We start from the raw sequence: 12,575 nt of genomic DNA on the forward strand, positions 1-12,575 counted from the left end.
CACCACCAAAACGACCTCCCTCGGTTTCAAAATGTTAATTCCAGAGGTTTTAACAATTTTTAGAATGATGCCACGAGTCCTGGTTTGAAAACTCAGTTTCAGTAGAATGGATTACTTTTCACCTCCACAGACCACAGTGATGGTTTGTTTCAACAGCAGATTGTGCGCAACACCACATTCTAACTAGGCACAAAGTTCCCAGTACAATTGCAGGTTGCAATTATAAAACACAAAGCCTTAAATCAGATGAAGATGATAGTTTACACTCTTTAAAATAAAGGCTAATTATTGGCATCTATGGTTCCATGAAGAACCTTTAAAATCCACTGAACCTTTTCACTGCACAAAAGGTTCTTATATAGTGGAAATGGTTCTTTAGATGTTTAAAAATGATAATTTTTATATTCAGTGAAAGCTTATTTTAAGAAATCAAAATGGTATCACTATAAAAAAAACCTTTTGGAACCTTATTTTTCCAATTCACATGATCTCATTCACATTATCTTCTTTTTTATGTAAACATAATCATTTAGAATAATTTTTTTATGGGTGAAAAAAAATGTAAGTGAGAGACAGAAAGCACAGCAATATTATGCGAATACTTTATTATCAATGTGTGAATGGTGTTAGCTTTTCATCTGGATATTAATAGTATATGAAAACTATACACCAAAACCTGGCTCTTCCTATTTTTGCTTTATAAATTTTCAAATTGGTATTGAAAGATTCTTTATCTTTATCTTTATATATATATAAAGCCAAAGTGCATTTCCCGTTTTTTTCCTCTTGTCCATGTACACATTGCACCATACATAAATAATTACATCGTAAAAATGACTCCAATATTTACAAGTATAATATATATTTCTTATAATATATAAAACTTTATATTAAATCTAAGTAGATGATATTTGGAATAGTCTGTGGAGTCCAAAAGTCTCTCAACACAATTGAGTCCATGTGTGTGTGTGTTATCTGTGGTTGTTGAGGAGGATTTCGAGCCAGCATGGGCAGGAAGTGATGAACTGGCGGGAGTAACAAGGGCCCCAGCCCTTCGCGAAGCTGATGCGCACACTGTTCGGGTCATATGGTCCGTCTAGCAGCTCGGACTCGGCCCCCTGCCTGAGCATGGACGAGCGTTCGTAGTCGAACACTTTGATGGAGTAGCCGGGCATTACCTTGCGCACTACCAAACTACGGCTCCCGGGTACGTCCAGGGTAGGTGAGTTGACAAAGATGGGGTGCTGGCTGCGGTTGTAGGCCCAGACTCCATCTGGCTCTTTGCTGAGGAGCAAGCCAAAGCCGATCTTGCCGCGTGTCCGCTGCACAGTGCTGCTGCGCTGGTCCAGGCTCAGCTGGCCGAGGCAGAAGCCTGTGCCTTGAGGTAGGTCATAAAAAATGCTGACAGCGGGCTGGTACACCGTGTAGAGGCGGCCCACCCGCGTCCGATGCTCCCAGTATGCCACGTTACACCAATGACTCTGCTTGGGGGCGTCAGGTGACAGACTGGCATCTGAAACGAGAAAAGAGAATGGGTCAGTCATTAGATTTTCCCATTATATTACAATGCAAACAAACTGAAAACATTTGCTGGTTAGAAAGATGCCTGGACAAGGAATATTATGTAGAGTTGAATGCTGTACTGCTATGTGCTGCCTCAAGAGGGCACTACTTCAAAACTTAATTCATTAGTTATTTACTTGTATACTGAATGCAAAAGAAAGCCTGAAGGTGGAAAACTGTAAAAAACAAAAATTAACAAATATTATATGACATTAAAAAATACTTTAGTATACCTGCAATGCACACATACAGAACAATCAAACACTCTCTGAATCACCTCATTTAATTCACCTTCCTGTCTTGGGAGTCTGTCTGCGGACTTCATTCAGTGCCAAACCCTAAGTGAGTTACAACTCCCTCAATACATGTCTATCTCAGCCACACACATTCTTAAGTGTTTCCAAGCACAATGCGCCATGCATTGTGTGCATTTCTGCCTGCTCTTTCTTGATCCAGGGAGAAAGTATTTGTGGAAAGGGTATATGGAAAAGCTATGAGCTCATATCCGGCGACAAGTCCCTCCCCCGTCTCTATTCTCCTCCACATTCCTGTGTGTGTGGGGGCGGGGCGGGGGTTGATGGTGGTGATGGCTTGGGTGGAGAGGGAGCTTCCCCTCCCTGCAGCTCCCACTATGGGCCTCGGGACAGCTTTCAGCTCCCTGACAACTTAGCACAAGCTTGTGACCCCCTGACCCCTCAGGCTTCACGCTATCAGCTCAGATTAACTTGCACATTGAGTAATGCCATTATTCTGCTCCTGAGAGTCTATTGACAGGGAGATTTTAAGGGCCAGGTCTATAGTCCCTGTTCATTCATTTGCAGTGGTCAAACTTTCAGGGTCGAACAAATGCCCAGTCAATACAAAAAATGAAACGTTTGACATCATTTACTCACCCTCATGTCATTCTATACCTGTATGTTGTACGTTTTTGGGTGAAACACAAACACAGGAGAATTTAAGAATCTTTATTAACCTCTTCTTCATTTAGCAACAGTTGCAGTGACCAAGGCTGTCATGCTCCATTCAGGACTTGTGCACTATATTTCCAGTCTTCTGAAGCCATACAATATTAGCAATGTACAGAAATGTTGGCAAACATAAAAATGTGATTTTTCAGTTTCGGCTGAAATAGTTTTGAAGGGGCATAAGGATCATTCATCATTAGTAATCACTTCTTCGTTAATACATTTTGACTGTCAGAATCTACTTCATGCACACAATGTGGATAAGCCACTGGGTAAACTTGACCATTACCAAAAATTATGTTATAGCAGCAAGTAAAATGTGTTCAGATGAAAAATCGAGATGTGGTGCATTGCAAAACAACTTGACTGGCTTTAACTAATTTAACTACTGAAACTTTATTTATTAGTTGTCAACATCAATAATATTACTCATCAATTATATGATGTTACTGGTTCTTGCCTGGTGTCCAAATGCCATAGTGCCACACGAACAAACCCAGAAATGTATTATATATGACACCTGCTGCCAATTCAAGCGCAACTGTTTGGATATGTGGAATCAGGACCGACTTAAAACACACTTCTCATTTCTGAAACAGCCCCTTGCTCTGGGCCCCAGCATGTTAACATTACAGAATTCCTTACATCCTCTTTGAGCTTGCAAGGTGGTTTTTCTGCCCGAATGGTCTAATGAAACCATTGCACTGGCTGTTTTGATCTAAAAACACTTCATGGAGAATGAAGTGAGTAAATCATAATAATAGTGCAGATTGTGTCTTGCAGATTTTTCTCCATAAAGCATCAATGTAAAGCCAGTAGCTCTATGTTAGGTCAACAGAAAGGATACAGGAAGACATGCTTCCAGCAATGCTGCATAATGAGGGCTGAATTTGAACTTATACCTAAATCAATGAGATGCAAAAAAATGAAACAATGCGGCAGGAAGTTTCACATGGCTGTTTAACATAGAAGTGCTGTGATATGATTAATGCGAGTGAAAGGGAGAGAGACACAGAAAGTGGGTGGTTGAGTCTGCGCTGCCTGTTCTGTGGGTTTAAACAGAGGTGCAAAGATTAAAGGTTAATAATCTATTTAATGTTTAGCTTGGGAGCGAACAATGCTCAGCCCAAAGACCGGCCCTTTTCCTGAGGGTGTTGTGCATGTGAGTTCATGTGTTTTAAGTATATTAGAGCTGAAGAGAATATCAGCCAATGTTTTTGTTTGAGAGAGGAGTGTGTGTTTTGGCTGTTCTTGCCTGAGCTGTGCCGTGTGAGTGTGAGTGTGTGTCAGTGGGAAAGGAGACGGGGAAGGAAGAGAACAAATCGGGCAAACTCATTAGAATCTTAGAACTCAAAACCAGCCAGTGCCATCTCTTTGTTTTTCAGATGTACTCTTCTGTTACACTCCCTGTTGAAAAATAGACCTGGTAGACCTTCCTGGACCAACAACAAATCACCTACCAGTGTTCAAACCAGCTTAAGATATTCAAGCTGTTTTTTGGATATAGTATATAGTACAGACCAAAAGTTTGGAAACATTACTATTTTTTATGTTTTTGAAAGAAGTTTCTTCTGCTCATCAAGCCTGCATTTATTTGATCAAAAATACAGAAAAAACTGTAATATTGTGAAATATTATTACAACTTAAAATAATAGTTTTCTAATTGAATATACTTAAAAAAAATAATTTATTCCTGTGATGCAAAGCTGATTTTTCAGCATAATTACTCCAGCCTTCAGTGTCACATGTAACATCCAGTCTATCACATGATCCTTTAGAAATCATTCTAATATTCTGATTTATTATGAGTGTTGGAAACAGTTCTGCTGTCTAATATATTTGATGAATAAAAGGTTAAAAAGAACTGCATTTATTCAAAAAAAAAATTCTAATAATATATATTCTAATAATATATTTTCTTTACTATCACTTTTTATCAATTTAACACATCCTTGCTGAATAAAAGTATTGATTTTATAAAAAAAAAAAAAGAAAAAAATTACTGACCCCGAATTACTGACCAGTAGTGTATATTGTTATTACAAAATATTTATATTTTAAAAACATAGCTTCTTTTTTTGTTTTTTGTTTTTACTTTTTATTCATCAAAGTATCCTGAAAAAGTATCACATGTTCTGAAAAAATATTAAGCAGCAGAACTGTTTCCAACTTTGATAATGAATCATCATATTAGAATGATTTCTAAAGGATCATGTGATAATGATCCTAAAAATTCAGCTTTGCATCACAGAAATAAATGATAATTTAAAGTATAATAAATTTAAAAACAATTATTTTAAATTGTAATAATATATCACAAAATTAAATTTTTTTCTGTATTTTCTGATCAAATAAATGCAGGGCTGATGAGCAGAAGAACCTTCTTTCAAAAACATTGAAAATATTAATTAAGTTTCCAAACTTTTGGTCTGTACTGTTTGTATATATATATTAGGGGTGTAACGATACGTGTATTCGTATTGAACCGTTCGGTACGAGGCTTTCGGTTCGGTACGCGGTACGCATTATGGACCGAACGGTTCGTTGGACTAATTAATTATATTTGGAAAATAAATTAAAAATTGTGAAATATAATGATATGCGTTCAACAAGGTAGCCCAATACCCAAACGACGTAACAGGCAACGCCCCTGACACCCCCGAAGAAGAAAAAAACACCAACTTATATGTTTATGTTAGGCTACTCAGTCAGGCGCTCGCTCACTCAGTACGCGCTGAAGGCTCGTTGCAAAATGGCTAATGCGTTTAACAGACCAGAAATAGAAGATCCTCCAATAACCAACAGGTCTGGTGTTTGGGTGCACTTTGGATTCCCTGTAAGCTATAATGGTGATGGCAAGAGAGTGGTGGATAAAAAAAACAACGATATGTCGCATCTAGGGTACACCAGCGGGAATACAAAAAAAAAAAAAAAAAAACACCAGCGGGAATACTTGAAACATGTCAACTCATTTACGCCGACATCACCTTAGTGTGTCAGTATCTATTTACCATTCATTCTATCATCACCATTATAGCTTACAGGGAATCCAAAGTGCACCCAAACACCAGACCTATTGGTTATTGGAGGATCTTCTATTTCTGGTCTGTTAAACGCATTAGCCATTTTGCAACGAGCCTTCAGCGCGTACTGAGTGAGCGAGAGCCTTTATGGGCCTTTCACACATGACGCGGTATGCGCGGCGCTGCGCTATAAAACCCATTAATCTCAATGGCTTGCTCCGCGCAAGGTAGAGGTCTTCACAGTGCACCCGAGACCCGTCGACCCCGGACCCGACCCGGGACCCGTACGGGTTCGGGTCTATATTTTAAATCATCAGCCGGGTCCGGGTCGGGTCCGAATCTATTACCTCGGGTCCCGGGTCTGTTTAAAATTGTGTGTAATACCCATGCGATCGGAGTCATTGGACTCGGAGTCGGAGAACACCCGGCCATGATCAAAGACTGCTTGTGTTTTTTGTAACTTGCAACTTGTAAAATTAGGAAAAGAAAAGAGGGAGCCAAAAAAAGTGATCTCTCTCTCTGCTTTTAGAAGCAGAGCGCGCAGATTCAGAGTTAATACAAGTGCACGCACGGTATTAATGCTTGCAGACTTGACACACTCATATTTAATATATTTCAAATCAGCAACACAATCTGAGGTGGACTGTCACATGAATGTTTTCTATGACGCTCAAACTGCGTTAAAGCATTTTAGGTTGATACAGCTAGCACGCATGTGCAGTCTCGAGCGCATTTCATGTTTCTATGGCAACCAGTGAGGGACACTTCGACCGCCAAACCGCGTTTTACATTTTCTCCCATTTTTATAATATTATAAATGAACCGTTTAATCTTAAAGTTTTAGTCATTCAGATTCAGACTCGATGCAGAGCAGAGAGCACAGAGATCAGATGATAGCAAATAAATAACGTCAGCGGCCATGGCATTGCACGAGCGATCGTTATTATAGTTCAAAAGGGCAAACAGTGGAAGTTATTATGCGAATTAACTCGAGTCAGAATGTACATGTGCACAGTAGCATTTGTCATCCGTCACCGTGACATCAAGTGGACTTTTGAAACTGAAATAATGAGTGGATTCAGCTTGGACTTGGAATAACGAGAGGAATAACATGAATAAATTTCTTGTCGGAGGATTGTAATGCATCACAGGCAGTCAGGTACAAGGAGGAGAGACTATGGCTCTTTAAATTAGGTAAGACAAAAAGCTGTATTTTTCGCAACAGGTTTATTGATTTGTAATAGCAATTTATGGTGGAATATGTGAACGTCGGGTCCAGTCGGGTCTGTGTCTTCCCGGCGGGTTCGGGTCCAGATTTCAAATAATATACGGGTCTGGGTCGGGTCCGGGTAGGCATTTCTCGGATCTACACGGGTCCGGGTCCAGCTTTTGAAATATTAGACGGGTCCGGGTCGGTTCGGTGTAGTACATTACGGGTCTCTTTCGGGTTCGGGCACGAATTTTTGGACCCGTGAAGACCTCTAGCGCAAGGACGTTTTGTTGCTGCGTCGACCAAAGCGCAAGTGCAGCGGTGCGCATCATTTGCGTGCTTGCGTGCACGCCGCGGTCAAAGTTCAAAATAGTTCAACTTTTTGTGCGCTCTGTGACGATTACCAGCGCGACCAATAGGATCCAAAACAAGCACGGAAATCAAAATGAATGAACGGCTAGTACAGTACTGTGTGTGTCAGAATTTCCTGAGCTGTACGATACAAGTTTGAGGTAGTATAGGGACATCGTCAGGAAAGCTGTGTCATGGAGACATATCTCCATTCAAGGAACAACAGACTATGATAGAGCTCCGGCTAAAAGTTTTTAAAACTCCGCCTGCGCCATAGCGCAGCGCAGCGCAGCGCAAATCGCGTTGTATCTGAAGGGCAACGCTGAACCCAGCGGCAAGCGCTGCGCATACCGCGTCCTGTGTGAAAGGCCCACTCTGTAGTGGAAAACGTAGGTTTTCAGAAGATGCTTAATGTAATTGAGCCCAGTTACAATATTCCTTCACGAGCCCATTTCAGACAGACCGTAATTCCTGCTTTGTTCCAAAAAACATAAGCCCTATAGAGAACCAATTGAGTAAAAACACACTCAATATAAAGAGTTATAGAGTTACATCTTTGTATTTGTTCATAACTAACATAACATTTTCATTTTTTTATAAGGAGCTGTTTTTGTTTTATACAGTATGCTGCTAAGAAAACACTATAGAAGATGGGTAAAGAATAGCTCCATCATTGTTCAATGTAAAAAAACAAAACATACTTTGTTAGTTTTAATAAATAAAACATTTTTTAAAAATCAAGGAAATTTATCTGCCAATTTTTTCTTTTTGCTGTATCTAAAACGTACCGAACCGTGACACCAGTGTATCGTATCGAACCGAACCGTGAATTTTGTGAACCGTTACACCCCTAATATATATATATTAGTGGTGGGCTGTTATCGGCATTAACGTGCTGCGTTAACGTGAGACTTTTATCGGGCGATAACAAAAAATCGCCGTTAATCTATTCTCAAAGTTGGGTTGGGAGCTGGGTCTATACTAAGCAAGCTATGATGACTTTCACATTGATATTTTATATAACCGACTGGCTGAGGCCAGCCTGAAAAGATGCTCAGGACAGTTGACGGGCCACTGCTGCGCATCTTCACGAAAAATATAATATTGAAAATATCCAACCAACTAGAAACTATCTTCCAAAACAGCTACCATGACTGAAGTTGCATTTTTCTTGCTAAATATTCATATTACACAATATCTGTCATCTCTGCATCATTCTGTGTTTCAACAGGTAATTTATCTTCACACTTCAACTCAAAAAAACAAATTGGCCCTTGACAGAACGTTAAATGATTGCACCGCATGGCAGTCTGTTTGTTTGTGTGTGCGTGCATGTGTTCAGGTATAGGGGCTGGAAAATGCACATCAGCAAGCGCACAACAAGCAGGATACAGAGTTCCTGTCTCCCCCTTCCCTGGAGGCCTCACTCATGAGTCAGTGAAGAGCCTCTGACAAGCCGCCAGAGCTGGAAATAAAGTCTTACTCAGACCTGGAAAGACAGACAGACGGACGGCACCGCGGCTCTAATCGCAGCCAATGATGGTACTTTAGTACAATAAACCTCATTTAGGCTATCAGCTGTAGCGAGTAGGTGTTAGTTTAAAGGCGGTGGATATCTACACTCATGTACCTTAATGACTCTGCAACAGTTTAGTTAACAACACTTAAGCGCTGTGGGCCCATCACTTTGAGTACAGATAATAACAGCAGACTAAATGCCTCCGAATTCTTCAGTTTTTCTCTCTCTTTCGATGCACCAGGACACACTTCACGAGGGGTGGAAGACAAAAGCTGGGAGCAATTACGCCTCTCTGCATTCATTTAACCTCAGCACCTTTCAACAGCTCGATTTACCCATTAGAAAGGTAGAGTATGTTATTATTGTTATTATATTCTCAAAACTGTCTCCGGCAGTGTCAATCTCTTTGGAGACACACGCTGTCGGGGGCTTCGAGGTGACGGCGATGTCAGACCCCTTCACAAGCTCAGCTGGGACGACTGGAAAACACAAAGATCCACAAACACGCTGTTGTGTGCTGTAACAAATGAAAACTACAGGGTTGAAAACAATCAGCAAATACATTCTGCGCACGGCCCATAGGTGCAAAATTTGTCGAAAACCCACTAGTTGCTTGAGGTAAATCGCTTAAAGGAAAGCAAACATGGCCAGCTGAGATCAAACACCAGCGAGGGCCTTGTTGACTTACAAAGCAAGAGCTTAAGGAGGCCAAGAGACTAAAGGTTACTTTGTCAGAAGGCTAAAGTCTTTTATTTAGTCCCCATTCTGTTTTCAGACAAATGCCAGTCCTTTTTACAAAGCTTGAAATGAACAAAACATGCACACACGCTCGGCTAGACAGCCACAAAGGTATTTCCTTTGAAATTCAGAGCTTGGACATAATACTCTGGTGGACGTGCTGCTCGATCAGTAAGGTAAACATGCAATTCACAGTCTGTTCCCAGGCCAGACGGTCTCATTCACATCAAAGAACAAAAACAGTCTATGTTGGACTGGGCGGAATTGTGATATATACAGTGTGCGGACATAAGTGGGCAGGACTGTTTTTGCATTATTTACACGTGCAATGAAGAAACGTGGAGTAATGCGAAAAATACAGAGTGGGATGTGCCCCAAACAAGTCAAGACGAGGAATAACGTGTAATTAAAGGGTGTGGTTAGGCACAATTGTTTGGTTGTTTACAGTTGCCAAGCAACTGTGCAAGGATTCAACTGATGTGCAGTCACAGTCATGTGTACATTAACTATTTTACAATGCTTTAAATATGGTGAAATATAGTTTTCATCATTTTAGTTTCACTGTTTTGAGTACTATTTTTAAATTCTGAACCCAAGTGTTCAGAGCTAGTTTTGGATTGATGCCAGATTTTTTTTTTTATATATTTACAAAAATGAGATGAAGTTAATTTAAATTGTAAAGTTATAGGATTATTTTGTTTCATGTTTGGGGTCAATTTATTAAAGACATTTTTTTTTTAATATTATAGAAATGAATACTTTTCAGAAACTTTTATTCTGCAAGGATGCGTTTAATTGATCAAAAGTAAAAAATATTTATTATGTTAAAAAATATCTATTAAAAAAAAAGCAGAAAATAAAAATAGTAAGCAGCCCAACTGTTTTCAAGAATTGATAATAATAAGAACGGTTTCTTGAGATTAGAATGATTTCTGAAGGTTCATGTGACACTGAAGACTGGAGCTTTGCCGTCAAGGGAATAATTTACATTTCAAAATATATTAACATAAAAAAATAGTTATTTTATATTGCAATATTATTTCACAATATTTTTTATCAAATAAATGCAGCCTTGGTGAGCATAAGAGACTTCTTTTCAAAATTATAAGTATATTAAATGATTAAATGTGCACCTGTTTAAACACCTGTTTATTGCAGGTGCTTAGTGATTAAGAAATAAAGCGTGTTAAACTGTTTAATGTATTTATCCCATTGTGTTTAGGCAGTGCATTATAAGCAAAGACAACAGGAATGGTATAAAATTAATTATGCATGAAAAATGTGGACCAAACATTGTACATCATATTGTATTTCAAACATCGTCTCGCGTTACATTTTTGCAGATGCACAGGAGCGAGATTGCATGTAAGGTGGAGCGACTAAAAGAAAAAGTGATTTGGTGGATCTGAACATACACACACACACACACCATCTTCCACACCAAAAAAAAAAAAAAAGAAAAGTGAGTTGAGTTGAGTTGGAGGTAATTAAATATGAGTACACAAAAGGGGGGGTTGATTTCAATGGCAATACTACGTGATTAACCACTAATGCTTTTAAAAGCACCATGCAGGGAGGAGAAAAGGCAAGAAAAGAACCGCCTCGGGGTAAACACACGTCCATAGAGCTCTGGGCAGATCCAGAGCAAGTGAAAGATCGAGAGGAAAAACAGCAGCTTGTCATCTGTTCCCACCAAACTACAGGCCCACATCCCTGTCTTTTTCATCCCCTCTAATCCAGGGAATTCTGAAAAGATGAACTCATTCCTCCACAGCACTCCTGCCAGACCCTTTAACCAAAGAGGGAAAGAGACGAGAGAGAGAGAGAGAGAGAGAGAGAGAGAGAGATGGAGAGGGAGGAAATGGAGGGGGAGTCTGAGTCTTTTATCCTGTGCCAAGGATTAGATTCCCTCCAGCTATTAGACTGTACCACTGTGCTGACAGGCGGAGGGGGAGAAAGACAGAGGGTGTTTATGTGAGCAGGAGAAACAGAACGAGAGAGCACAGTGAAGTTTTATGGTGGACAGAATTCATCTTTTGACGCCACTCCTGACAGGCCTGGGCATTCTTCTTCTCACTTGGGTCAGAGAGGGAAGCTGGAATTACGGTTGCCTGGACTGAGGGAAAAAGTGAAACATAACAAACAATACCGCCGTACTTCCCTCCCTCCGGCCTCTCTTTGGTACAGCTCTGATTTTTTAGACAACTATCACTACAGGGCGACTTACAACACACTAACGGGCCACATTTAGGCTGGCGTCTGTACTATCTCTGCCATCAAAGACTGCTTTATCAGCCAGACGCACTAACTGGGGCGGCACTCTCACACAGATGGGTTTCTCTCTCTTTGACCCGCTCTCCTTTTCTTCCCTTCACTTCATTAATTTAAGAGTTTTTACAGTTTTCTCAGGCTCCTTATTTCCATTGCTGGGCTATTAAGGCAGCAAAAGTGAAAGCAATGGAATCATGCTAAGAGAATAACTCTCTATTCCATTTCTGTAAGAGGGAACTATTGGATTAAAGACACCAGGAAAACATGGGAGTTTTCTGGCTGCTTTAAAGTCATCTATATGCTAGTGTTAATTTTACTTTTAGCAGATATACATATTTAAAATACACTCTTCTTTCTTTCAGGAAAACAGAAACAGAAATGCTGACTACACATCAATTTTATAGCCCAACTGAATGCTTTTTAGAATAAGAAGCCAAGAAGCTAATAATTGTTCATGCCTGAGACATGACTAAAGCCAACTGGCTAACTTAAAAATATGAATATGGCTGATATATATATATAATCATTGCACAGCACTAATATATATATACATATACACACACACACACACACACACACACACACACACACACACACACACAATCATATATTTTCATCTGTAATATGGTGCAATGCTCAACTCCAAAAATACCACACTGCAAATAAACAACTGTGACACAACAGGTCTAGACATAAATGAAATGCTGTAAACAAAAATTTTTCATGATTGGTTCATTGCAGCAACCACAATTATATTCATTATTTAATAACTTGTGCAGCCCTATATTTAAGCCAAAAAGGGGTTATGCACTCTTTTATAAAAATGCAGATAAACAGAATTCACAGGCTAAATTTACAAAGTGCCTGCAGATTGCACTGCAAATAGCAAGCGTGTATTTTAAACCCTTCACTATGGCTCAATAGTGTTAATGAC

At 39.7% G+C, this 12,575-nt stretch overlaps 1 protein-coding gene across 1 annotated transcript in view; it reads right to left on the bottom strand.

Annotated features, from left to right (window-relative positions):
- Positions 1-571: 571 nt before the first annotated feature.
- The window catches only part of LOC132156156 (mothers against decapentaplegic homolog 6-like), a 37,207-nt gene continuing 25,203 nt past the window's right edge, over positions 572-12,575 (bottom strand). Inside the window, exon 4 of the mRNA XM_059565044.1 lies at positions 572-1,513. Within this exon, the coding sequence (XP_059421027.1) occupies positions 972-1,513 (542 nt within the window). The 3' untranslated portion in view covers positions 572-971. The remainder of the gene's footprint in view (positions 1,514-12,575) is intronic.

The sequence above is a fragment of the Carassius carassius genome, chromosome 13 (assembly GCF_963082965.1).
Source record: "Carassius carassius chromosome 13, fCarCar2.1, whole genome shotgun sequence".
NCBI lineage: Eukaryota > Metazoa > Chordata > Actinopteri > Cypriniformes > Cyprinidae > Carassius > Carassius carassius.